Source organism: Lissotriton helveticus, chromosome 3_1 (genome assembly GCF_964261635.1).
Source record: "Lissotriton helveticus chromosome 3_1, aLisHel1.1, whole genome shotgun sequence".
Taxonomy (NCBI): Eukaryota; Metazoa; Chordata; class Amphibia; order Caudata; family Salamandridae; genus Lissotriton; species Lissotriton helveticus.
The window spans coordinates 188,263,057-188,290,876 of record NC_136061.1 but is presented as its reverse complement, the minus strand read 5'-3'; the positions used below and the strand labels follow the sequence as shown (position 1 = coordinate 188,290,876).

Sequence of the window (27,820 nt, the reverse complement as noted above, 5' to 3'; positions counted from 1 at the left end):
ATTCCTCACCTTGTGAATAGAGTCCCACAGCAGTCCCCACTCCCGGAGGAGGGTGTCCACTCTTCTAAACCAGGAAATCCTGGAGGACAGAGCGCACAAAATGGCTGTCCCTCCTCACCTCGGTATCCAAGCAGTAATGCTTCGCGAAAGTGTGGAGGGAAGACCAAGTTGCCGCCCTACAAATATCCTCTACAGGAACACCTCTAGCCAATGCTGAGGATGAAGACTTAGCTCTTGTAGAATGAGCCCTTATACCCTCTGGTGGTTCCTTACCGGCCAAAGAGTAGCAGATCTTTATACAGAGGACGATCCATCTTGATAAAGTTCTTTTATGGACCGCTCTTCCTCTCTTGCAGCCAGCAAAGCCAATGAAGAGCTGGTCATCCAACCGACAGTCTTTAGTTCTGTCCAGGTAAAAAGACACCGCCCTCTTGGGGTCCAGACGGTGTAATCTCTCCTCCTCCTTGGAAGGGTGTGGGGGAGGATAAATGGTAGGGAGGGTTATAGATTGACCAAGGTGAAAAGGAGTAACCACCTTAGGCAGAAAAGCAGCCCTGGTCCTAAGAACCATTCGATCAGCATGAATGGTCAAGCAAGGGGGCTTGGAACTAAGAGCTTGAAGCTCACTTACCCTCCTTGCCGAGGTTATTGCAACGAGGAAGACTGTCTTAAGAGTCAAAAGCCTCATAGGACATTTGTGAAGAGGCTCAAAGGGAGCACCCATCAAAAAAGTCAAGACAAGATTTAAGTCCCACTGAGGCACAATAAAAGGAACAGGAGGGAACTTATTTGTGAGACCCTTTAAAAACCTTAAAACTACAGGAGATTTGAAAAGAGATGGCTGATCAGGCAAACAGAGAAATGCCGACAGCGCAGAAAGATAACCCTTAACTGTAGCAACAGCAAGCCCTTGCAGCGCCAGAGAAAGGGAAAACTGGAGAACATCAGACAAATGGGCTCTCAAAGGGTCAATAGATTTTCCTCCACACCAAGTGACAAATTTAGACCATCTATAAGAATAGATGGACTTAGTGGAGTCCCGCCTGGCTGACAAGATGACATCCACCACGTCAGGCGGGAGAGAAAAGGAATTCAGGGTGCCCCGTTCAATCTCCAGGCATGAAGGTGCAATGTCTGGAGGTGGGGGTGTAGAACCTGCCCCTCCATCTGAGAGAGGAGATCTGCCCTGAGAGGGAGACGGAGCGGCGGGCGAGAGGAGAGGTGGAGAAGATCTGTATACCACACCCTCCTTGGCCAATCCGGGGCGACCAATATGACTTGGGCCCGGTCTTGGCGAATCTTCCTCAGAACCCGAGGAATCAAAGATAGGGGAGGAAACGCGTAAAGGAGTTGACTTCCCCAACTCAAATGAAACGAGTCCCCCAAGGCTCCTTGCATCGGATACTGGAGACTGCAGAATGACAGGCAGTGAGCATTCTCGCGAGTGGCAAACAGGTCCACCTGAGGAGTCCCCCACGTTCGAAAGACGTGACTAACCACCTCCGGGTGAAGCCTCCACTCGTGGTCGGCTGAGAACTGCCGACAGACTGTCTGCACGCACGTTCAGAACTCCGGCCAGATTATTCGCCATCAGACAAATCTGATGGTCCTGAACCCAGGACCAGAGACGCAGAGCCGCTCTACAGAGACACTGCGACCCCACTCCTCCCTGCTTGTTGATGTACCACATCGCGGTCGTGTTGTCCGTTAGGACTTGGACCGAACAACCGCGAAGGGAAGGGAGGAAGGCCTTGAGTGCCAAACGTATCGCCCGCAATTCTAGAAGGTTGATGTGAAGCAACCTTTCCTCTGGAGACCAAAGACCCTGGACCTCCAGGTCCCCTAGATGAGCACCCCACCCTAGAGTGGATGCATCCGTTATTACTGTGGCCACCGGAGGAGACAGCTGAAAAGGCTTCCCCTGAGACAGGTTGCCTTCCACGCCCCACCAAGACAGATCCGCCGCAGCTTCTCTGGAGATCCTCACTGACTCTGAGATCTCCGTTGTGTTGATACCACTGCCTGCGGAGGCACCACAGGAGCGCCCTCATGTGCCAGCGGGCATGGTTGACCAACAGAATGCAGGAAGCCATCAGACCGAGCAGACGAAGGACCTTCAGGACTCATTTCCTGTATGTTGCGAATCCTTTGAGGAGGAGGGAATGCACGACATACAGTTGTGTCCAGTACAGCACATATGAACAGGCTGCGCTGGGAGGGCACCAGGTGAGACTTGGTTACATTTATCGAAAAACCCAACCTGTACAACAACTGGGTTGTCTCTTGCAGATGATGGAGCACTCTCCCTGGCGACTCTGCTTTGATCAGCCAGTCGTCCAAATAAGGGAATACTGGAATCCCTGATCTTCTGAGATGTGCCGCCACCACTGCAATCACCTTGGTGAAGACTCGAGGCGCAGTAGTAAGTCCAAATGGAAGGCCCGCAAACTGATAGTGCTGTGATCCCACCGTAAAACGGAGATACTTCCTGTGCGACTTCAGGATTGGGATGTGAAAGTACGCATCCTGCAAGTCGAGTGACACCATCCAGTCTTCTAGCAGCGCTTGAAGAACCTGAGCAAGGGTGAGCATTTTGAATTTCTCCTGTTTCAGATAGAGATTCAAGATCCTGAGATCCAGGATTGGACGAAGTCTGCCATCCTTCTTGGGAATCAGGAAATACCGGGAGTAGCATCCCTGACCCCTTTCCTGCTATGGGACCACCTCTATCGCACCCTCTCTTAGTAGAGTCTAGGGCTGCTTTTCTGTGGTTGGGGGGTTGGAGGAGGTAGAGGAGGAAGACGCTTGACGCCCTCGAGGACGTGCTCTTTGCTTTCCCCTGTATGACCTATACAAGGTATTTTGCTGCTGCTGCTGTTGTTGCTGCTGTTGACCTTGTCTATAGGTACGAAAAGAAGAGCGTCCAAAACCTCTGAACTTCCTGGTCGTTGAACCTCTTACTTGAAGACCAAGAGATCTAGCAGTTGCCCTGCTATCCTTAAATTTCTCTAAGGCTGAATCTGTCTTCTTGCCAAAGAGTCCTTCTCCGTCAAAAGGCAGATCTATGCAGACTGCACATCCGCAGAAAAATCGAGGATTTCAGCCAAGCTGAACGTCTTGTGGCAACCGCAGTGCCAATGATCCGTGCCACAGAATCTGCAGTATCTAGACCGCTCTGGATAACTGGACGAGCTGCCGCTTGCGTATCAGATAAGACCTCCTCAAAGTCACCCCTGCAGTCTTCTGGAACCTTTGGAATCAACAAACGCATTGAGTCCATAAGCGCGTGCACATACCTCCCCATGAGACAAGTGGCATTTGTTGACTTTAGCGCCATACTTGCGGAGGAGAAAGTTTTCCTGGCCACTTGGATCCTGCTTTTTGGCCTCCTTGCCACTAGGCACTTGGGGAAAAGCACCAACTGACTTTTTTGAGCACGCAGCCTGAATCACCAGTCTTTCAGGAGAAGGGTGAGATGATAAAAAGGCAGGGTCTTCGGGAGCCACCCTATATCTCCTAGCCACACTTTTTGAGACAGCAGGAGCAGAAAGAGGCTTTTTCCACACCTCCATAATTGGTTCAGTTAACGCCTCATTAAATGGGAGTAATGGTTCCACAGCTGAGCTTGGTGAATGGAGAACCTCTGTAAGCAGATTTGATTTAAACTCAACAGTAGGTAATGTTAAACCTAAAAGTCTTGCTGCCTTCCCCATTACAACGTGATATGGCTGGACATCTTTTGAAGGTGTATCCGGACCTGATGGCAACTCCCACTCAGGGGAACAATCAAGGCCACTAGCATCAGCCAGTTCTTCGAAACAATCCTCATCCAGTTCACCTTCTTCCAAGTCTGGGTGAGACCCGGATCTCTCCTTAACACGTAATGCAGCCGGATCCACTACCGACTCCGACGGAGCCGGAACCGATGTCGGTACAGTATCGGAAGGCTTAGGAGGATGTTCCAAAGACTTGCTTGGAGTGGGCGACGCCGGTATCTGAGTCGTCGACTTCGGTCGAGCCGGCGTCGACCTCGGCGGAGCCGGGTACTGCCACAGTGGAGTCAGGGCTGGCATATACGGCATGAAAGGTGTGGGGGCATAAGAGTGTGGAACACCCAAATTAAATGCCATTGGGCCCATGGGACCCGAAGGTGCACCAGAGGGGTACCATGACCTCGAGAATACCCCATACATAGCGTTCAGGAACGCTGATGGATCCTGACCTGGTGCAGGAAAAGGTAGATGATCACCTTCATGCTGACCTCGAGGCGGAATCTAATCCGGCTCTTCAACAGGCGCCGATTCATCTTCCTCATTAGGAACTTCCTCCACCTCTTCCTGAGGCGGAGACGGCGTCTGAGTCGGATTGGAAACCGGAGTCGGAGATTGAACATGTGACTCCGAAGGCGAGGCTTCACCTTCCCGATCCGAATCTTCTTGCGGTGGGATCACCTTCGATTTAACTTTCTTGGGCGGCCTCGACTTCAAGCCCGACTTCTCACCCGAATGACGTCGAGACTCATGCCTTCTTTTTTTGTGCTTCTTATGCGACCTCGAAGCATGATCTGACGAGGACTTCGAAGCCGATGCCTCTCGAGACCTTGATCTTGACCTCTACTTCCAAGAACGGATCTTGAAATCTTTCTTTTATCGGCTTTCACTCAAGGTGAGGAATCACAAGGTGAGGAATCGACACAGCAGATGTATCCATCAGAAAGGATGAGACGGCAGACCTCCCTCTTCATCTTTTGACGCACTTTCGGTATTAACAGTATTGGGGGAAAAGTGTTCACATAAATCCCTGACCATCGCATGTACAGGGCATTCCCTCTTGAGGTAAGGAAACACTTGTATTCCCTGAGATCTCAGAGCTGCAGAAACCGGTGCTAGGCATTTCGTGAAGATCATTGGTGCTGATTTCAGTCCAAACTGAAGCACCTTGAACTGAAAGTGGACGCCAGCCACTGGGGAGACAGCGGGCACCCCTGGCGGGTGCCCCTGTTGCTCCCAAAAGACTCCGAAAGGCGACCATTCGCCAGTACTTTGGCAGTAGGTTCAGTGTAGAACAACCGCACCCAGTGCACGAAGAGTGGGGGGAAAGCCCATTTTCTGTAGGACAGTAAACAGGTAGCGCCATTCCACGGAATCAAAGGCCTTAGAGGTGTCTAAAAAGATCGCGGCCAGGGGAAGGTCCGGGGCAACCGTTTGTATGAGTGAAAAAATCGTCCGGAGATTGTGGGAGGTTGCCCTCGTTGGGACGAAGCCCGACTGGTCAGGGAGTATAATGTTCGTCATTAGAAGGGAAAGTCTTGTAGCCAGTACTTTTGCCAAGATCTTGGCATCACAATTCAGTAATGAAAGTGGCCTGTAGGAGTCACAGTGCATAAGAGGTTTGCCCGGTTTTAGGAGTGACATAATCACCACCTCCCTCATAGACCGGGGCAGTATCCCCGCCTCCAGGGAGTCCTCAAAGACTTCTTTTAGCACTGGCGCCAGGATATCTATATAGCATTTGTAGAACTCCGCTGGGATCCCGTCGAGGCCTGGGGCCTTCCCATTACCGAGAGACATAATAGCATCACGGATCTCATCAATTTCAAAAGGGGCACTGAGGAAAGCCCTATGTATGTCACTTAACCAGCAGAGGGCCAGCTCCCCTAGGAAACTCTCTAAGTCGACCGCCCCCATGGATTGGGTAGTATATAATCGTGCGTAATGTGTTTGTAGAATGGTCAGGATGCTGTCGTTATCTCCACAGATCTCCACTTCCGAGTCCTCAAGTTCAAGGATGGTGTTAGTTCCCCGATCACTGCGTACCGCCATTGACAGTGCCCTTCCCGGCCTCTCTCCCTCGCCGTATCTGCGAGCCTTCCAATATTTGTCCCTGAAATTCACTTCACGTAAAGCCTCATACTCCGAAAGTTTGACGCAAAATTGTTGGTGCAGTTGTCCCGAACCGTCCCCAAGCATCTGCCTCTCCAGACTCCTCAGTTCCCCTTCAAGTTTCCGCATCGTGCGCTGGATGTCCCGCAACACCCCAAAGCTCTTGGCGATACATCAGCCCCGAACTGTGACCTTGAAGGCCTCCCATATCGGCTCAACGCTGTCTACCGTATCCTTATTGCGGGGAAAGAACTCTTCTATGTCATCCCTCAACTCTTCGCGAAAGACAGAATCTAGCAAGGCTGTCGGTTGGAGCCTCCAGGGGCGTCGAGGACAATCATATCCCGGCATGGTCAGTGTAAGCAGCACCGGGCAATGATCTGACTGAGTCCTGGCTAAGTGCCTAGCATCAATTATATTAGGGGCCAAATCCCTGGACAAGAAACAGTAGTCGATTCTCGCCCATGTCCCTGTATAGGAGGTGAAGTGTGTCCCCTCCCGAAGTGTGGGGTGTAAATGTCGCCAGCTATCTATGAGGCCCCCCTCCGCCACAATGCCCTACAGTATCTCCCTAGCTTTGGGATGGTATTGAGCCTGCCCATCTGCCCTTTCCAAGCTAGGTGTTAGAGCTACATTAAAGCCACCCTCCCCCCCAAATGATGTGTCGTGAGCCTATGTCCCAGATGAGACCCCATAACATTGTAAAAAATGAAGGTGTGTCTACATTCGGAGCATAACAGTTAGCAATAGTGACAGTGTCCCTTCCCATGCATCCCCACAGTAGCACATATCGACCATCTTTGTCAACAAGCTGACCCAAGGGTGTGAAGGGAGTCATCCGATGTACCAAAATCACCGTGCCTCTAGAATATGAAGAGTAGTTAGAGAATACCCTAATACCCGCCCATCTACCAGGAAAGGACGGATTAGTGCGTGGGGGGATATGTGTCTCCTGTAGCAATACAATATTCACTTTATGCCTATCGAAATAGGCTACCATTTGCCTGCATTTCCGAGCGTCTTTAAGGCCACGGACATTCCAGGATAGTACTGTACATCTGTTAGCAGTTAAATCACCCATTATTGAGAATGTCGACATGTCCAGTATACCACCATAGCGTCCACAGCAAGTTTGCAATGTCCCACAAGTTCATGCTATCCAATATTCCTGTTCGATTTACTCCCAGCAATGCCATAACCAAACATAGCCCTCCCCCACCCCCTGAGGCCCCCCAACCGAGCCCCCAGATCCCCCCTGCCCTCTCCCTCAAACCCTGCCACAACTCCCCCCCCCGCCCCCCTGCCCGCACCCCCTCCCACTGAAGCATCCCAATCATGCCAGTCATACTCTGCTCCCCCTCCCACCCACCCAACAACATACCAGGCCCACAAAACAGTGGGGGGAACACCCATAGGATGCAGTCTGTAAGTGGCGCACTGTTACCTTGCGTTAGGTCAGAAGACCGCCAAGTACGACAATCTCCTGAGCCAGCAAGGGTGTCCGGCACACAGTCCCATTGTGATACATTCCATTTTCTCAAATTTATGCAGACAGTGCTAATAGCAAGGAATTAAACAAGCCCAAAGCAGTAGGCAATAGTATACATTACATATGGTCGCAGGCAATGCCAAACGTGGCCATCGCGTGTCCGCCCTCCATTCGCATGGCTACCTGTCGACCGTCCCCGCTGAGTCCAATATTAGGTCATTCCACATCCGACAGAGGGAGTCGATCTTCATCAACTTGATCTGTTGGGTTCCCTTTCCACCTTTTTATCTCCTTGAGGAATTTTTCGTCTGACTGCGGTGTCGCATGGAAGCTGTTTGCCCTGATGAGTAATCCGCAGCCGCGCTGGATACAGGAGGGCATAGTCTAGTTGCTCCTGGCGTAGTTTCTGCTTTATCCCATTGAATTTCTTGCGCTCCTCCTGCACCGGGGCTGTAAAATCCGGGAAGATGGTGAAGGACACTCCAGAGAAGTTCAGCTGCTGTTTTTCTCTTGCTACTTTCAAGACCACATCGCGATCCCGATAATTCAGCAGACAGACAATAATAGGGAGAGGATTCGCCCCAGGAGGAGGTCGGGTCCCAGTGAGCGATGTGCCCTCTCCATGATGAACTGAGCCGATAGTGCACCCTCCTCCGTGACTGCTGTCAGCAGTTTCTCGACATATTGCCAAGCCTCCCCGTGTTTGTGCTTTCGGGTACGCCTAAAATGCGTATATTGTTGCGGCGACTTCTAGCTTCAATATCCTCATTCTTGGCGTCTATTATAAGCATGAGTTTGTCCATTTGAGTCACCGCCACCTTGAGCTGCTCCGTCACGTCTTCAGAGTCCGATATTCTCTGCTCAGCCTCTTTAATCCTGGTCTCATGGCTATGGAGCTTATGAGTGATGCCCTCTATTCGGGTGGTAAGCGTGTCCATTTCCGTGGCAATAGTTGTGAAGCCCTGTCTCATTTCTGCAAGTATGGCCTGTAGATCGCTGGCAGCGCCGGCGCTTTTATCGGGCACCGTCTCCTCCTCAGTAGGCACGACCGCCACTAACGCCTTTTTCGGAGACTTTTTGGCCTCAAACATGAGGCGCAGTTGGCAGGAATCCATCCGGCCCATGGCTTCCCCCAAACGGCCGTAAGTCGCAGTAGAAACCCTTATCCCCACCCCTATGCCTTGCCGTGTGTAGTAGAGCACTGCCCTCGCAGCTTCTCCAGGTACGTGGCTCGTGCCTCACGTGATGTCGTCGCGGATGTCCTGGAAGATTCGTGGGGCTCAGTCCCACCGACTTCAGCCCTTTCGAGGACTGCCTCTATTTGTTACATGTCTTTTTGTTCACCCAGTCATGCCTTTTACTGTAAAGCGCTCTGCTACCTTCGGGTCTCGTTAGCGCTATAGAAAACTTCTAAATAAATAAATAAGCCCTCAACGCTCACGCAGCAGACGTAATGTCACCAGGGAGGGGGTTCCCATAGATGGGTATTCTCCACGACAGGAAACCAGTGTCTCCACCAGGGATCGCCACCGACCCCTATTCAGTGCCCCAATCTCGGAGTAGGGAGTAGCAGGGGTGGCATCTGGTCTTGCCGTCGGCGGCGCTATCTACAATAAAGCGGCCCTGTGCGCACGTTGCGTCCTCAGGCGCCCGTTGGCCAGCATATGCGTAATCAGGCACTTCGTGGTAGCATCAGTGTGTGTAGTGGCAGCAGCCCATGCGTTCTGTGCAGCCAGTGTCAGAGTCGGGCAAATATACACGCTACGCCCCCCGTGTGCAGAAGATGTCCGCCACCCTGTGTCAGTCAAGGAGCTGGAGACTCACCTCGGGCGGTGACAGTGCTGCTGGCACGGCGGTGCAACCCAAACATTCAAGATGTGCGGAGACGTGCAGAAGCCAGCACCAATCAATATGGAGGCATAGTGTCCTCACGTAGCGCACCCTCAGCGTGATTCACATGCCTCGCGCTGACCAGGCATATCGGTAGGCCCCACCATCTAAAAGGCCACAAGTTCCCCAGGCTATATTGGCTCAAAGCTCTTGGGCGAAATTCTGCACTCCGTGGGCTGCTGGTACCTGTACGTGATGGTCTCCGCCGCCCGTCACCACTAGGAAGTCCTCGGTGCTCGTCGCTATGCGCGACCTCTCCAGCGGCCTGCGCACCACGTGGGGACCTCTGCTCTCGCGCAGCGGCCGTCCGCCGTCGCAGGTACCGAGGCAGGTCAGAGCCAGCATCGCTACAGCAGCAGAAGCCTCGCCACTCTCGAACGCGGCGTCCATCGGCAGCCAAACCTCACTGGCAGCAGCAGCAGCCGTTCCGCTCTCGATTTCCACCGCTTTGAGCACCAGAGTGGGAATATATCAGAAGGATAAATGCACATCAGGCAACCGGACTGCGGGAGCTTCACCGAGTGTCAGCCATTCCGTTAGTGTGCCACCTAGCGCCCTAATCTAACAATAGAGTTGATGACCATGTGCACTATCACCGAAAGGAGAAGTCAACCTTACCTCGTGACTAGGAAAGACTTCAAAGAAAAACAACTTGCAAACATCTGGACCCAAACTTAGATAAGAGTATGCAAAGCATGTGTATCTACAGCACACATGCCTCGAACATACAATTATTTTTAACCCTAAATCTCAAAAACTCCAGACCAAATCATAAGAAAAAACCCACAAGGTGGACGGAGTACTAAAACTTTTCAACCACTCACCCCCAGTCAATAGCTCTGAACTACTGAATTCAAGCTAGATTGTTGTGATTAGGGGTGATACACAAACTGATCCCAGGATGTTTGTTTTGCATACTGCTGGTTTCAAACTGGGGTGGTATCGCGAGCAAAACAATGGATTTAACCCAGATCTCTCGACTGGAGAGTGAATGGTTGAAAAGTTTCAGCACTCGGGCCATCATCTTGTTGTGTTTCCAATCACAAAAAGAACAATTTGCGGAACAAGAACCAGCTTCCGAAGTGGTTAAAAGATGACATTACCTGCTGCCACTAAGATTTTCAAGAATTCTTTATATGTGAAAAAGTTAAGTCAAAAGTAAAAAAAAAAAAAATCTAATGTTTATTAGTTAAGAATCTCTTCCAATGGTGATGGAGGTTTCCCCATTCCACAATAAATATTGATGCAAATCTCAATCGCAGAAATTTTTTTAAAATTCATACCTGAAGGGCCAGCTGAATCGATATTTTATAAGTTTGTTGAGGATGTCTTCACACTTCTGCAGCTCAAGGTTTTGACGCCTTGTACCATGCTTATTCTGATGGACCTGAACACAAAAAAAGAATGAACGAGAAGCTTACACTTTGCAAGAATGTTCTATAAGTGTAGGAACTCTTAAAAATATCTTCAAGCCAGACTACAACCCGCCCCCCCCCCCAAAAAAACCTCACTTTAAATGTGTAGACTAGAATAAACAGCAGATCCCGGATCTAATTATTCTGCAGTCATCTCTCTCATGTGCACCCTACACAATCATCTCCTACAACGGAGTAAGGCACATTCAACCTGGAATTAGTAGTGGTCTTGGTAAACAGAAAATGGACTAGATTACATAGTAGTCAGCTGAAAATTTCACCAAGGTAGTCTCTCAGATCTCTGGCTAAAGGTCAAGTACAAGACTGGGCCCTTTATCTGAGCTGTATGAATTCTTGAAATTTCAAGCCGAATTTTTTTTTACTAACTGATTCAATGGTCCAACATCAGTAATCACTATCTGTTAATAAAATCTCTTCACCTCCCAGTCTTTGGACACACCATACATACTCCTTAATAAGCAGCTGACAAGTTCCTCAGGCTTATCTTGTGACTTGTCCAACCAAGCTTTTAAAGACCAACTTCCCCAGAGGTTGAGATTATCTCTGTTACTGCAAGTCTACACTCATTTCTGGACCATCAGTCACCTAAAATGGCACTAATGGACAAGTTACTTACCTTCAGTAACGACTTATCTGGTAGAGACATAATCTAGCTGCAAATTCCTTACCTGTGAACTTCCAGGCATCAGGCTGGATCCGGAAGATATTTCATAGCAGTACCCCTGCTCGCCGGTAGGTGGCGTCGGTCGACTCCGCGTGACGTCGGCGTTCATCGTGACGTCCACGTCAATATAACAGCCACTCCGGCGCGCTGACCTCAGTACTTTTCACAACATTTCATGCCAGAAGCGCAGAGCCATGAAGTGACCGACCATGGTGTGTTAAAAAAACAAACAGCTAGGGCCCCGAAGGGGACACCCCATACACGTAAAACTCAATTCTGCAGTGCGGGGAGGATACGCGAGTCAGTAAGTAATCTGCGGCTAGAACGAATAGTTTTCTTACCTGTCGGTGTAGTTTTGGAGCTTGAAGATCTTTCTGGATTCACTATGCTGTGCATTATTCCGCGGTCTTGTGGTTGGGTCCGGATTCGTAGTCTTTTCTTTGTTTTTTTTTTTTGTAGCCCAGGTGGGCGTCGGCGTCACACCTCCTTGGGTGCATTTCCGGTGACGTCGGCATGCTTTCTGCGGAAGCTCCCACTCTTGGGCGCCATCTTCGGGTTCTTTTTTTCCCGTGTTTCTTTCGTTTCCGAAGTAATGGCAATGTTCTATTTAGGTGATATTTTACCGCTTTGTACTTATAAGTCCTTTTTAAAAACTTTTTTTTTTTTTTTATATATCCACCTCTTCTCTCTCCAGCCTCATCTTTCTGGCAGAGGTGGGTGGGTTCGCTAGTGAATCCAGAAAGATCTTCAAGCTGCAAAACTACACCGATAGGTAAGAAAACTATTCGTTTTGCAGCGTGAACCTTTCTGGATTCACTATGCTGTGCATAGATTTTGTAGCGGTTTCTCATCTCTGTGGCGGCTGGGTGGAAGATGAGCGTTGGTTATTGAATATGTGCTGGAGCACCTTTTGTCCGACTTGTGCTTTCTTGTTCATCTGTATATCCACACAGTAGTGCTTCGTGAACGTGTGTACCGAAGCCCATGTTGCCGCCAGGCATATGTCCTGAATGGGTGTTAGCCAGGAAAGCTATTGAAACACCCTTTTTCCTAGTGGAGTGGGCACATGTCCCCTCTGCTAGCTCTTGTCCTGCACGTTTGTGGCAGAGTTGAATTGTCTGTGCGATCCATTGTGCAATAGTCTTTTTGGTTACTGCCTTTCCCATGAAACTGTTGGCGAATGACACAAAGAACTGTTTTGTTTTCCTGTGTCCCTTCGTCCTCTCAATGTAGTGCATGACTGCCCTTCTGGCGTCCAGGGTGTGCAGAGCTCGCTCTGCGCTAGTTGTTGGTTTTTGGAAAAAACTTGGTATCTGTATAGACTGGTTCATGTGAAATTTGGATACCACCTTCGGCATGAAGTGTGGGTCAGTCCTCATCACAACCCTATCATTGTGTATTTGTATGTAGGGTTCTTGTAGCGTCAGCGCCTGAAGCTCGCTTACTCTGCGTAAGGACGTTATTGCAACCAGGAAGGCTGTTTTCATAGTTAGCATCTTTAGGGAGGCCTTGTGAAGTGGTTCAAAGGGCTCTTTCATGAGTTCCGTTAGGACTATGTTCAAGTTCCATGCAGGTGGCGGCACCCGCTTCGGTGGTGCGATCCTTTTCGCTCCTTCTAGGAATCTCTTCACCACCTGTGATGTGAAGAAACTCCTGCACGTTTCTCCCCTTGTGTAGGCGACTATCGCTGCCAAGTGAACTCTTAACGAGGATGAGCGAAGGTTCTTCTCCAGCAAGTGTGTCAGGTACTTTAGCACTGTGGAGTCCTTCTTCATTTTATTGTGAAGTCTTTCTTTTCTGCACCACATTGTGAATCTTTTCCATTTCGCAACGTAGCACTTCCGACCGAGTGCTGGGCCTCCGTGCCTCCCGAAGGACCCTCAGGGTGCTTTCTGGCAGTCTCAAATGTGCGAACTCTATGTCCTCAGGAGCCACGCTACTAGGCTCAGGCTCTCTGGCTCTGGGTGTAGCACATCTCCGTTCTGCATGAAGAGTAGGTCTTTCCTCTTGCCGAATCTGTGGGGTGCACACTGTGACATCTCCATGATCTGCGAGTACCATGTCTGCCTGGCCCACTGTGTCGCGACCAGTATCAGGGTCATGTTGCTCGCTCTGCACTTGCTCAGCACTCTGTGCATCAGTGGTATCGGGGGAAAGGCGTAAGCAAATGTCCTTGACCAATCTATCCATAGGGCAATCCCCAGGGACCCCTCCTCGGGCTGTCTGGATGCGAAGTTTTGGCATTTTGCATTCCGGCGTGTGGCAAACAGGTCCACTGATGGTGTTCCCCATCTGTCGAACAGCCACCTTGTCTCTTGAGCATTGAGCTCCCACTCGTGGGATGCCGATGTCTGTCTGCTGAGCCAATCTGCCTGTATGTTGTCCTTCCCTGGTAGGTGTATGGCTAGCAGGTCTATCTTGAGGGATGGCCCATCTCCATATCTCCTGCGCCAGCGTTGAAAGCGGGGCTGACTGTGTGCCACCCTGCTTGTTGATGTAGAACATCGCGGTGGTGTTGTCTGTTTGTAGCAACACCTTGTGCTTGTACAGTCTTGTTTGGAAAGCTTTCAGTGCAAGGAAGATTGTCTTCAATTCTAGGTAATTGATGTGCCTTGTCGCATCTGCTGGCGTCCACAGTCTCCTCACCTTGAGCTCCTCCATGTGAGCGCCCCATCACTTCAGGGATGCGTCTGTGGTGATGGTCACTGTTGGCGTTGGGGGCGTTAGAGGCTTTCCCCTTGTTATGTTCTCCATGGTCCACCATGTCATCTCCTTCTGCACTGCGTGCGTTACAACCACTAGATCCTCCCAACTGCCTGTAGCTTGTGACCATTGCTCCTGTAGCCATTCTTGAATGGGTCTCATGTGGAGACGTACATTCGGTACCAGGTGGATGCATGACGCCTTCATCCCCATGATCTTGCTCGCAGTCCTCACTGTCCGAGCTTGTCCCTTCCGGTAGAGGCGAGTTTCCTTCACCAGCGCCCTCGCCCTCTTCTCGCTGGGGAACACCTTGCCATGTAAGGTGTTGATCTGTGCTCCCAGGAAGATCTTCACTTGTTCTGGCTCCATTGATGATTTCTTCCAATGGATGGAGAACCCCAGGCTTATGAGCATGCTCGTCACTGTGTGTGCGTGCTGCTTGCATTTCTGGTATGAGTTTGCTTTCACCAGCCAGTCGTCCAGGTAGGGGTATACGTGTATTCCCTGCCTTCGTAGGTGCGCTGCGACTGCTGCGAGGCACTTTGTGAAGACCCTTGGTGCTGATTTTAGCCCGAAGGCTAGTGTCGTGAACTGGTAGTGGCTTTCTCCGATGGTGAACCTGAGCATATGCTTGTGCTTTCTGTTCATTGGGATGTGCAGGTAGGCGTCCTTGAGGTCTATCGTGACCATGAAGTCCCCGATCTGCAATTGCGGGAGCACCTCTTGCAGGGAGGTCATTTTGAATTTTTACGTTCTTATGAATTTGTTCAGGAACCTTAGGTCCAGAATGGGTCTCATTATCTCGTCTACTTTTGGTACCAGGAAGTACGTTGAGTATATTCCTTTGTTTCTTTCCTTGAAGGGTACCCGTTCTATGGCCTGCTTCTGCAGGAGTTCCTTTGCTTCTTCCTGAAGACGCTCTAGCTGCTTGCTAGCTAGTGGTTTTCTTTTTGGTTTTCTGCTTGTTGGCCTCCCCTCCAACTCTATGCAGTATCCGAATTGGATGATGTTGAGGATCCATTTGTCTGATGTGATATCTCTCCATTCTTGGAGGTAAAATCTTAATCTTCCTCCCACTGGTGTTATGTGGTCGTAGATGTCTAGCTTGTCTTGACCCCTCTGTACGTGCAGCCCCCTGGGATCTTTTCTGTGGGTGGGCACACAGAGTTTTTTTAAGTCACTTAGAGGCGGGCTGCTGTCCCCCTCTTCTATTCTGTCCACGTCCATTTCCTCTCCCTCGAAAGGACTGGCCTCTTTGTTGGTATTGCCAGGACTGCTTCTGCTGACCCTGCTGAGCCTGCGAGATTGCCTGGTGCGTTTGTTGGAAAGCCTGGTGTGATGTACCTGGCTGGTTTCCAGCTCTCCCGCCAGGCCTCCGTGACAGGGTGCCCCTTTTGTTGCCTCTGAACTGCAATGCTCCCATGGACCTTGCTGTTTCGTTATCCTTTTTTAGTTGACTGAGCTTCTCATCAACTGTTGTTCCGAAAAGCGTATCGCCGCTGAACGGTGTGTTCAGGATGCTGTGTTGCACCTCTGGTTTGAAACCTGAAATCCTGAGTCAGGCGTGTCTTCTTTCAGTGACACCCATCATCATGAGCCTGCTGGAGGTGTCTGCTCCATCCAGGGCCGTCTTAAGGCAAGAATTTGCCGCGTTTTTCCCCTCTTCAACTAGCTTTACGGTCTTCTGTCTGGCATCCTGGGGCAGGTCCTTCACCAACTGCCCCAGCTCCTCCAATATCTGGTACATGTGCCTGTTTATCAGGGCGTTGGAATTAGCCATGCGCCAGTGGGTCGCGGCATTCCGTTCGATCCTTCTGCCCACCAGATCCATCCTCTTGCTCTCCTTATCCGGTGGTGGTCCAGAAGTAGTGGGTACGTTAGCCCTCTTCCTTGCTGTGGCCGTGATAATGGAGTCTGCGGAGACCGTGCCCTGAATGTAGGGTGGGTCTTTTGAGGAATGTTTGTATTTCTTCTCTGTTCTGGGAGTTACTGCGAGTTACTGCCTTGCATGTTGCGGGCTCCCTGAATGCTTCCTTCCCTTGAGCCAAGACGCTGTCGAGCATTGGCAGGTACTGGCTCCTTGTTTGTGTGGGGAGCAATGTCTCTTGAAGGAAGTCTGCTTTCTGCTTCTCTTCGTCGAGCTTGAGTTTGAATGCCGCTGGGGCAGACTTTATCACAGAGTTGTAGTCCCCGATGTCGTCCGGCGGCGAAGGCCTCGAGGGATATGTGTCGACCGCCTCCTCCGGGCTGTCGGTGTCGACATCTAGGTAATCCACCTCCTGTAAGTCAGAGGGGGCCGACTCTGCGTCTGTCCTGCGGTCCTCTTCCTCCCCATAGTTGTAACTATCGTAGGGATTCTCGTCCTCTTCCTGGTCGTCGACCACCTCGACGTCCGGGTCTTGTTCCTCGGCGACCTCGTCTTCCTCCTCGACCACCTCCACCACTGGTGGCTTGGTCTTGTGTGGAATCGTGAAGGTCTTCATCTTTGCGTCAAATTCTTTCTTCCGCTGCAAGATGTTTTCCATTTCGGCCTCGAGGCGCCTTCTCTTTTCTCCATCTCGGCCGCGTGTTCCGCGTCGGATGGTTCGGCCGCTCTTTTCGGCGGTTGGCTCGGCGCGTGCTTTTCGGTGCCGAAGTTGGACGTCTACGTCGAACCGGATTTTGGGTCTCTGGTCGGCGTCGGTAGTTTAGGGTCCTTCTCCCTCGGTGTCGATCGATCCTTTTCGGGGACTATTTTCGACGACTTCTGCTGTTCAACAGCTCTCGGCGCCGGGGACTCCTCAGAGGATCCGCTGGGCCTGTGAGTACTCGCGGACGCCAGGTGTTTTGGCACCGGCGCTTTCGGGGCCTGCCCTTGTTTTTTCGAGACTCAGAGTCTCTCGGGTTCTTGGGGGCCGGAGAGTCTCCTACCTTATCAGAAGTCTTCGTGTAATCGGTCTCTACGACCGTGTAGCTGTCGTCTTCGGCGGCAGCAGCGTTGTCCTCTTCTTCGGATGACATCCCCAGATCGTAGAGGGACGGAGTCGGGGCCTTCCCCTGCAGGGTGGCGTGCGCTACCCTCTGTCTCTCTCTCACACGAAGGGTCTTCGGGGCGAAGGCGGAGCAGGCGTTGCAGTCCTCGCTTTCGTGATTTACCGGTAGACCGAGGTTGCATACCGGGTGCTGGTCCTTCTGCGCGTACTTGTGATGGCAGTTACGGCAGAACTTGAACGGCGTGTTGTCCATCATCGAGCGCTCAGGGCCTCCCTGGTCGCGTGTTCGTCGAAGATCTCGATGAATTCTCCTTCTCCTTTGCGGACTCCTCGTCGATGAAGTCTCCTGGAGTCTTCAGATGACTTTTCTTTGTAATTTCTGTATTTTTCTTTCTTCTTTCTCCAAAAATGCCTGGAGCCCAAACGGGAACGATCCAGACTCGACCGCGGAAAAAAAGAATCTGAAGATGGCGCCCAAGAGTGGGAGCTTCCGCAGGAAGCATGCCGACGTCACCGGAAATGCACCCAAGGAGGTGTGACGTGGACGGCCACCTGGGCAAAAAAAAAAAAAAAAATAAATAAATGAAAAAGACTACGAATCCGGAGCCGACCACAAGACCGTGGAATAATGCACAGCATAGTGAATCCAGAAAGATTCACGCTGCAAAACTTGTCTCTACCAGGTAATTTGTTACCAAAGGAAAGTAACTTGTCTATTTGACAGAGACATCTAGCCACAGTTTCCTTACCATTGGACAGATACCCAAGCAATACCATCCCCTGAGGGGGGCCGGACTGTGGAACTGGTCAGACCAGCAAATCCTGTACAACAGACCAATAAAAGAGGCCCTCTCTGCGAACCTGGGAATCCTGGCAGTAGTGTCTGGCAAACGTGTGCAGAGAGGCCCACGTAGCAGCTTGGCATATATCCAAAACTGAATACCATGTTGGAGAGCCGTGGTGGCTGGTTTTGCCCTGGTGGAGTGGGCCCGAAGCCCTTCAGGGGGCTCCTCCTTCGCTAAAGCGTAACAAATTTTAATAAGGGTAACCCTTCGGGATATAGTCCTCTTCTGGACAAATTAGCCTCATTGTACCCACGTACCCTATAAGGAGTTGGCCATCCACCCGCAACACTTTGGTTCGATCAAAGTGTAACGATAACGCTCTTTTTGGGTCCTGACTGTGGCGATGTTCCTCTTCCTTGGAAGGATGCGGAGGCACATAGAAGGTGGGCATGGTAACAGACTGTCTCAGATGGAAGGGTGTTGCCACCTTAGGAAGAAAGGATGCCCTAGTCCAGAGTACTGCCTGATCAGGAGAGGTCGTCAGGTAAGAAGGCTTGGAGAATAGCGCCTGTAGTTCGCCGACTCAACTGCAGAGATCATTGCCACCAAAAAAGCTGTTTTGATGGTGAGCAACCCCAGAGGACAGTTATGCAACGGCTCAAATGGTGCACACATCAAAAAGGTGAGCACCAAATTAAGGTCCCACTGTGGCATGATGAAACGTGAAGGGGTAAGCAAATGGGTAAGCCCCTTCAAAAATCTCTGCACTATAGGAGATTTGAACAAGGATGGCTGATCAGGCAGCCGAAGACAGTGTTTTGTTGGAAAATCAGGGTTGCCAGGAGCCGGTCTTTCACCTGGCACCACGTTGACTCAGAAGAAAAACATAGTTTTGACCATCTGGTCCTGTGGTTTACAGAGTGCCTTTTAAAATGGAAACTGAGGCTCTAAGACAACTCTGGGTGGAGTACTTCAGTGGTGAAATTGGCTTTGGTTTCAACCACAGGTAATTGAAAATCTAGCCCCTTTGCACACTTATACTCCAAAGGAGGCACTATCTTCCTTTGGTGGAACAGGTGACAAGTCTTGTGAGTGTATAGGGGAACTTATTGTAGGTCATGTACCATAACAGAATTTGAACTGACTTGAGCCTCCAGCCTCTGGGTGCGCCATGGTAATCTCGCAGTGCAACATAGATGTGTAGAGAACTGGGCTTTTGTTGCATTTACCTTCCACTTTTTGCCACCTTTTCAGCTACTAGATGCTGATTTTTGAGTGACAGTTCACGGAGGCCTGCTAACCAGACCTCAGTGCCAGTACTCCTTCGCTAAAACCAGGCAAAGTCTAATTGGGCTACAATTGGCTAAGGACTTTAGCACCCCTGTAAGACCCTAGCAAATGGTACTCCAAGTACCTAGGGCTGCGATACTGCAGAGGGTCCCTAACGGCTGCAGCATATTCTATGCCACACTAGGGGAGACACATACAAATTACACACAGAGTGCAATTGCAGGCTGCGTGACCTGGCGCAGACCATGAGTGAAAACATGACATAGTACTCCTGTGTCATGCTAACGTCACTGCATCTAATATATGTAAGTCATCCCTAAAGCAGGCCCTGTGCCCACATGCAGGGTGCATTATATTTCATGTGAGAACATATTTGCATGAGCAGATATGTTCCTGTGTAGTTAGTTCTAGTGCCAGATATTGCAAGTTTGAGCAGAGAAGTCATCTTAAGTTGTGCACCGGTCAAAACGGGTTCCCAAGCTTCACTGAAACATATGGTGTTTGGTATCAAACACCTCGTATTATTAAACCCACGGGGATTACACTGATGGATGTATTAATACATGCACCCAGAGGGTACCTTAGAGGTTACCCCCTGAAACCTACCAGCCCTCCAGTGAGCTAGCGGACTGGTTCAGCCTGATGCCAAAAGTGAGTTTGACCCCCAGGGGTGAGAGCCTTCGCTCTCAGGAGGTCAGGAACAATGGCTACTCAGGGGTGAGGTTTTCACCTCCACCACTAGTAAAGGCTGGTAAATTAGCATTCCAAGGCAGGGTGCTTCAGAGAGCCCGCCACCTTTGAAATGAGAATACAGCTTCTCACAGAAGAGGAAGCCCATTTGTCTAGAGTTCTTTGGCACCTGGACAGGAAGGAACAAAACAAGTTACTTACCTGTAGCTGTAGTTCTCCAGTGTTGGAAACTTTCATAGGTTCACATGCCTGAATCATTCCCAGTCGTTGAGATGGGAGTTCGCGGTGTATCAAAAAAGCAATGCTTAAATCAATACAAAGCAGAAAGAAGGCCTAGGCCCATTTCAGTTTTGTATCCCATAACTCTAGTTTTGTAAAAGACAAAAATAATCCTTGAACCAATCAGGATCCTTCACCCTCTAGAACCATCCTGAGAGAACCTTAGACCTACAGATTTGAGCACTTGTGCCAAAGACAACCCTAAAAAAATGAAAGTGTGTCCTCATGTAACGTAACTGGTGCTATGTAAAGCGCTCTGATAACTGATTCGGTTCGGTTCTAGTTCGTGCTATATAAAACTCTGCAAGAAAAAAACCCAAAAAAAAACCCTGTGCACAAAAACAAAGGTGAGCCTCTCAGGGGAGGATTGCATGTGAATATATGTAAGTTTCCAATACTAGAGAACTACAGTTACAGGTAACTTGTTTTCTTACACCAGTATTGGAACTTTCATAAATTCACATGCTTGAATCAGAGTAGCTAGTAGTACGTAGCACATTTTACACTGCATGAACAAATTAAATTGTCCATTTGTAGGGAGGAACAGCGTTACCTGAGAAAAAACATCAAACTCCCAATCGTTACATATTCCATGCTTACACGGTATCACTAACATCACAGAGCATAAACAGTTCCCAAAGGCTTCCCTGCTGCTTGATGGCAATATTGGATTGCAATTGAGATCCACAGAGCAATTCCTCTTTTGGAAAGAGGATAGACCTTTCTGAGGGCACTGAAGGATACAAAGAGCCGAGACGATTTGCGAAAAGCTTTAGTTTTTTGTAGATAACATTTCAGACAACGCTGGATATCTAGCGAATGGAGAGTCCTCTTCGCTGCAGTAGTCGGTTGAGGAAAGAACCTCTTTAGGATAAGAGGCTCATTCAAGTGAAAGTCTAATGGTACTTTGGGGATAAACTTTGGATTATTTCAAAGGACTATCAGATCCTCTTTGAGCTGTAGAAAAGGTTCCTGGATGGTCAGGGCTTGAATCTCCCCAACTCTCCTGGCCAATGTGAGTGCCAGGAGAAGAGCCTCCTTAACCGCATGCGTGCAGCGGTTATTTTTGCGCTGTGCAGCTTTTTTCTAAAAGCCGCGTTACATGACGAGCTGAGCTCGTCATGAGCATGCGAGCGGCGCAACTCATGACGAGCTGAGCTCGTCATGAGCACGGAAGTGGTTAACCAGCAGAAAGGATGCATGAAGACATTGCCCCCAGAAGTGACTTGTAGCCGCGTACTGAAAGGGACTTTCTTCTTGCGAATGCTTGGGACAGAGATTAGCTTCTGCTGTTTCCCGAAAGAAGGAAGAAAGAAGTTTATTGTGGTGTCCAGAATTGCCCCTATGAACGTAATGCTCTTGGAAGGATGAAGAGCGGATTTCTCCCTGTTTAGCGTCCGGACTAATTTGGCAAAAAGTGTTGTGCATGCCACCGGGGACGACTGAGCAGCTGCGTGAGAAGGTGCTTTGATCAACCAGTCGTCCAGGTACAGAAATACCTGGTGCCTTTGCTTCCTAAGAACAGCTGCCACTGGAGCCAAACATTTTGTGAAAATCCTTGGGAAGGACCCGAGACCAAACGGCAGCACCTTGAACTGGTAATGGCTTCCGGCTACGACAAATCGAAGGTACTGCCTGCGGGAGGGATGCATCTTGTAAGTCTAAGCTGGTCATATGATCCCTTGGGTTTAGGAGTAGCAGAATTTCCTAAAGTAAAACCATTGGAAGGACTGTTTGAGAGAAGTATTTAGAGTTCTAAGATCCAGGATAAGACGCCACTGACGAACGTTCTTGCGAACCAGAAAGAAACTAGAATAAAATCCCATCCCCCCCCCCCCCCCTATGGGAGATTGGAACTGGTTCTATTGTGCCTTTTCAGAGCATTGTAAGATTTTCCAAATTGCACAAGATGTCGCCGTTAGACTTCCTGGCGTCCCGGAGGATTACAAGGAGAAATCTGAAGAAACTCCAATGTATGGCCAAATTGAATTAAATTGAGGACCTATCAGTCTGTGGTTATCTTCTGCCACTGGGAAAGATGAAAAGAAATGCGTCCTCCCTGGGGAACTTCTGGAGTGGAAGGAATAGACATACCCGGAGCCTGAAACTCGTCATTGAAGTCTTGAGGTGTCTTTTCCCCGACTATCTGTTTGTCAGAGGAGGTAGATCTCGAGTATGCCTGTCTGTTGCGGTCGTTGAACATACTGCTGATAGTATGGTTGGGAAGATGTAGTGTAAGAGGGGTATCTGTATTGTTGGTACACTCCTCTGTAGCATGGAAGTCCCCTTCCTCTGGCTTCTGTAAAGTGTACCTTCCGATATTGCAGTGTCCCTATAGCCTTCACTGTATCTATCTTTCTTGATATCCTGCAGCGCATCGTCTATATGCTTTCCAAATAAAGCCTGCCCATTGAAAGGATGGTCCAGGATCTTATTTTGGACCTCCGGTCTAAATTATGTTGCTCGTAGCAACCTTTGACAGCGCAAAACCGCTGCACCCCTTAGTGATCTGAAAGCTGTAGTTGCGATATCCATCGCACAATCTATTACTTCTGCAGAAGCTCTCTCCCCATCTGGAGAATTTTATTAACCTCTGGTCCACTTTCTTCTGGAAGCTGATCCATACATGGAGCCAGATCACATCACATCTGCCTGTCATATCTGCCCAATATAGCAATGGCATTAGTCACTAACCAACAGACCTGATCTGAGGGGGGTGTCTTAGGCGGCTCAGAACTCGCCTTTTTCACCCCCCGAAGCATGTCCCTGCCTCTCCTTTTCATGTCTGAGGAGAATTTGGGGGACTGCACCCTTGAGTGGTCTTTTTAAGGGCTTTTCCTGGACGTTCCTCAGAAGAATGAGTATGTGGTGATCTTTTATGGGACCTTCTGGATGAGGAAGAGGATGCCTCATCACGGTCACTAGATTCACCTCCTTTCTGGCTTTTAGCTTTTGAAGCCATATCAAAAGGGGTCCTTCATGGTCCTTTAAGGTCTTACTAGAAAAGGCACGGCATAACTTGCAATCCTTTGCTTGCTGGTCTGGATGGAGGCAATAAATACAGTCCTCATGAGGGTCATCAGTGTAAAGCCTCTTCTTGGAGCAGGTAGCACAGGCTCTAAACAGACCCTTTTTCTCCTTTCCTGACATAAGTCAGAGTGATGACAAACCAGCACTGAAGATGGATCCTCCAGATGAAATTGGAGATGAAAGCTAATACTGTCCAAAAACACTAACAAGAGAAAACTGAGTAGAGTGCAGAGGAGACTTCCCTAGCACAACATGCGGTAGAAAATGTGAAGGTCTAAGGGTTTCTCAGGAGGGTTCTAGAGGGTGAAGGGTCCTGATTTGTTCAAGGATTATTTTTGGTCTATTTTACAAAACAAGAGTTATGGGGTACAAAACTGAAATGGGCCTAGGCCCTGGGATTCCCATCTCGACGGGGATTGATTAAAGCATGTGAATCTATGAAAGTTCCAATACTGGAGTAAAATTAGCTATGCAGGAGGAGTGTTGCACTGCCAGGCTGGGCACATGACCCAGTCTGACATGAACAAGACTTTAGAACTTCCACCTTCTTGTGTGGTGGAATTAGGAAGATTCTGTGATAGGGTGATGCCCACTCACCACAGGAAGTGGTCATCTAAGAGGTGTAGTGACCCCCAGGGGTAAGTAGATCTTTGGCTACTACCCATCAATCCCCTTCAAGCCCCTACATGGAGTATTGATACCAAGACTTCAAATTCTGGCAGATCAAGAGAAGGAGTGGACAAAGAAGAGTCCTGCATTGAGATCAGAGGAGCAACGACCAACGTTGGCACAACTCTGCCAGCCTGACTGCTGCCCCCCAACGATCATGGAAGAAGCAGACTAGTCCTGCCGCTGTGCAGTCTCCAAGAAACTTGAAGGGCTGCCAGTGCTTCGCTAATTACCTGAAGAAATTCTTGAGGTAGAGGAGCTACTACCCTGCAGCCACAGGCACAAAAGATGCCAGGTGCGGTCCCCAAAGTTGCCGTTCACCAGCGAGCCCGATGCAGCAGCTACCCAGGGAGAGGACCCTGTGCTCCTGAATGTCAGCTCTGTCTCCTCACCGATAAGGAGACCAACAAGACCAACTGGAGCTGCACATGACCAATACCAGGGGTACAGGACCCCTTGCAGCAGCACAAGACTTGTTGTTTCCAGTTCGGACGCCAACGCAGAGGAAGACTAACCTGCACATAAAGGCGCTTCAGGGAGAATTGTCCTGTTCGCCTTTCATGCAGAAAACAAAGATAAAGAAGTGAGGCTGTGACCACCACCATCCGATGCCTCACAGCACCTATATACCCACATGCCCGAGTCCAAGGGATGCAACGGGGTTCCCAGACCCACAAGAGCTACGCCTACACTTGGGTTTGCCCAGACTAGAATTCCAGTCGTCGCCTGCAGCCTCTTTCTGCAGGCCCCCTCCAACTGCAACAAACTCCTGCACTGGAATCTGACCCCCAAAAGACCCCGCTGCACTAGAACTCCACAGCCGGACCAAAGGTGTCCCTGTGTGCCTGAGGATCTCAAAGGTAGAACCCCTACTCTGTGTTCCTCCGGACTGGTCCCCCAGTAATAGCTTGCAGCCGCTTTTTAACCAGACCGTTTTCCCATTGAAGTGAATGGGTCACCAGGCGCTAGGACTTCTGCACCCGGACGCACCAGAGTTGACCTGTTGGTGTGGCCTTGGACCTTGCCCCATACTCATCTTAAGTCTAGAAGATCAGTCCCGCAAGTCGCCAACAAAAGCCCAAATGAAATAAGTTTTTCCTCCATAGGATAACATTATCAATCCAGAAAATGCATCACTTTTGAAAACTGTAAAAATTACTCGAAAGGTACTTACCTGATTCCTATGATCTTGGGGCCACAGTTTTTAGCGTGCACAAACAGGTTTTAGACCTGTTTGCACACGCTAAAAACCTTGGGCCCATGTAAAAAACCGATTTTGCGACTCGCTATTAGGAAGTGGCATTCCCTTCCAAATAGTGACTCATAAGCCATGTATGAATGTTTTGCAACTGCAATTGTGGTCGCAAAATACTCGTGAATTACCACCTACTTCAAGTAGGTGGTAAGGCAATCGTAAATGGGAAGGGGTCTCCAGGGGACCCCTTACCCTTTGCAAATACATGCGAAAATATTTTTTAAGGACAGGCAGTGAGTGGTCCCAGGAACCATTGCCTGCCCTTAAAAATTGAAACAAATGTTTTATTTTTTCATTGCATACCATTTGGCCCCAGTTACCTACATTTATATAAAAGTATGTCATTTTTATAAATTGATGTCGGATTTTTTTGAGAGTGGTCTTACCTACTGCCTTTGCGTAATAAATGCTTAGCACTACCTTCTGATACGCCCAACTGCTCGCACACACTACCACAAAAGCTGAGCATTTGAGGTGTCATTTGTGCCTCTGAAATTCCTTGGGGGTTTGTCTGGGTGCTTTACACAGTACCTCTTTTTGGTCCACTATATAAAGAGCCAGCAGCCTACAGTCTGACATAATTGACAGTCAGACAATAGTGTTCGGCTCAAACCTGGCAGAGTTGATGACACAGAAGCCTAGACTGGCACCGGTCCTAGCTGGAAAGGTCTGCCATTTGAAAAGCTGGTGCAGTGTGAGGGTTGCCGGCAAAAGTTTCATTAGGAGACTGCAGCTCTGTGGGGGCTGAAGGCACTCCAGAGTGAGCCGGCAACACCTAGAAGAACTCAAGGACAGCTTCCATGAAGGTTTTAATTTGCAGCAGGGGAATACATGGTCTAGGAATTTTGGAGCGTGCTAGGACCAACTGTGGCTACAAATCGGATTAGGAAAATGCTGAAGAGGCCTATTAGTGTTGCTCTCCCAACTCCTCACATTGTCCAGTGTCTAGACTGTCTTTCTTGCACTTATGACATGATTGACTTACCTACAGACTGAGGACTTTAAAATGGCCCCATGACTAAGCAGCAGCTAGACTGTTGCATGTCAAGAAAAGAAGTTACTTACCTGTAACTGCAGTTCTACAGTATTGGTATCTTTCACAGATTCACATGCTTCAATCATTGCCAGTGGGAGTGCCACAGTACCATAGAAGAGCAGTATGCAAAACTATTATAGGCAATAATGGCACTGGTTGTATTCAAAATAGGGGGGTGGTCGGGCTTTTTCCACTCGCAGGGGAGTGGGAGGTCCAGCATAAACAGGAGCCCCTGTCAAAGTATCAATGAAGAGATGTTATTCTGTTCCCCAAGAGGGCGAAGGGGGGGGGGGGGGGGGAGGGGGGTAAAAGAGTCAACCTAAGGCTGCAAACCACTGAGTCCCATAGAGATCTACAGTTGGAAATCCATTTGTTGGATTTTAATGCCCTCACACACCCTTTCAGGTGTCATGCTTCATCATATGGGCTGCTCATCGTTGGGTCGGCGGTGCAATACCCAACGGGCTCACCTAAAAAGGGGCACTTTGTCGGAGATCTTTTATCCAACAGCCGTATGGTGAAGAGCGGGAGCGGGTGTAGGGCCAGAGGAGTGTAGATGTGAAGGGGAGTTTAAAATAAGGCTGGGAGTACCTGCATAGATTATTTTATTCTGGGGGTCTCCTACCCTAATTAAAAACAGTGAACACGTCACTCATCGGAGTATAATGTCTCCTACTTGTGTGTCCCGGTGGAGTCGGTAGGTCGTGAAGGACAACGCAGGGCACTAAAACTCCAACACACATGGGAGGATAGCCTGATGTGTTGACCACCGGGTACTGTTGAAGCCTGGATGCTTGACACGATTAGGCAGATCCAGATCATTACAGATATATTGACAGACACTTTTTCTACTGTGGTTTGATATGAATCACCTATAGTTTTATAGTGTAGATAGTTCCCGTTTTCCTGGTCCTGAAGAATCGCGAGTAAATTAACAAGTGCGAGAAACATGTTGACTTTTATCTTTCACAAACAGACACACAAGTAGGAGACACTATACTCCGATGAGTGCCGTGTTCACTGTTTTTAATTAGGGTAGGAGACCCCCAATATAAAATCTACGTCAAGTACTCTCAACCCAATTTTAAACACAGTCACATCTACACTCCTCTGGCCCTACACCCGCACTTCACCATACAGCTGTTGGATAAAAGATCTCCGACCAAGGGCCCCTTTTTAGGTGAGCCAGCTGGGTATTGCACCGCCGACCCAACCAGGAGCAGCCCATATGATGAAGCGTGACACCTGAAAGGGTGTGTGAGGGCATTACAATCCAACAAATGGATTTCCAACTGTAGATCTCTATGGGACTCTGTGGTTTCCAGTCTTACCTACGGGATGAGAAGGAAGCGTAGTTGGTAACTGGATAATGTCACTGCTTATGACCTGTGTCCTGTGTCTTTTGTGGTGGCCTTGCTAAGAGAAATCAGATGAGGAGGGTTGGCGGTATGATTGTTGATGTCCTACTCTGTATTTGGACTGGGAGGGCAGGTACTGCTGGGATCGTTGGTAGCCAGCCCTGTAAGAGGGGAAACCGCGGCCCAACGCCCCTCGAAGGGCAATTTCCGGTACTGGAGGGTGCCGAGGCATTTGGCTGCAACAATAATGGCAAAAGGTCAATCTACTTGTCAAATAACGTGCCCCATTATAAACCATATCCACCATCTTAGAATGAACCTCAGGTCTGAAAGAAGTAAACTCAAGATCTCTATGGCACTTGAAAACCACTGCGCCGGCTGGTTGACTGAGC

The 27,820-nt window shown here is 49.5% G+C and overlaps 1 protein-coding gene across 1 annotated transcript in view; it reads right to left on the bottom strand.

Annotated features, from left to right (window-relative positions):
* The window catches only part of BAZ1B (bromodomain adjacent to zinc finger domain 1B), a 291,291-nt gene that overhangs the window by 24,868 nt on the left and 238,603 nt on the right, over positions 1-27,820 (bottom strand). Inside the window, exon 20 of the mRNA XM_078680650.1 lies at positions 10,545-10,648. Coding sequence (XP_078536776.1) covers positions 10,545-10,648 — 104 coding nt within the window. The remainder of the gene's footprint in view (positions 1-10,544; positions 10,649-27,820) is intronic.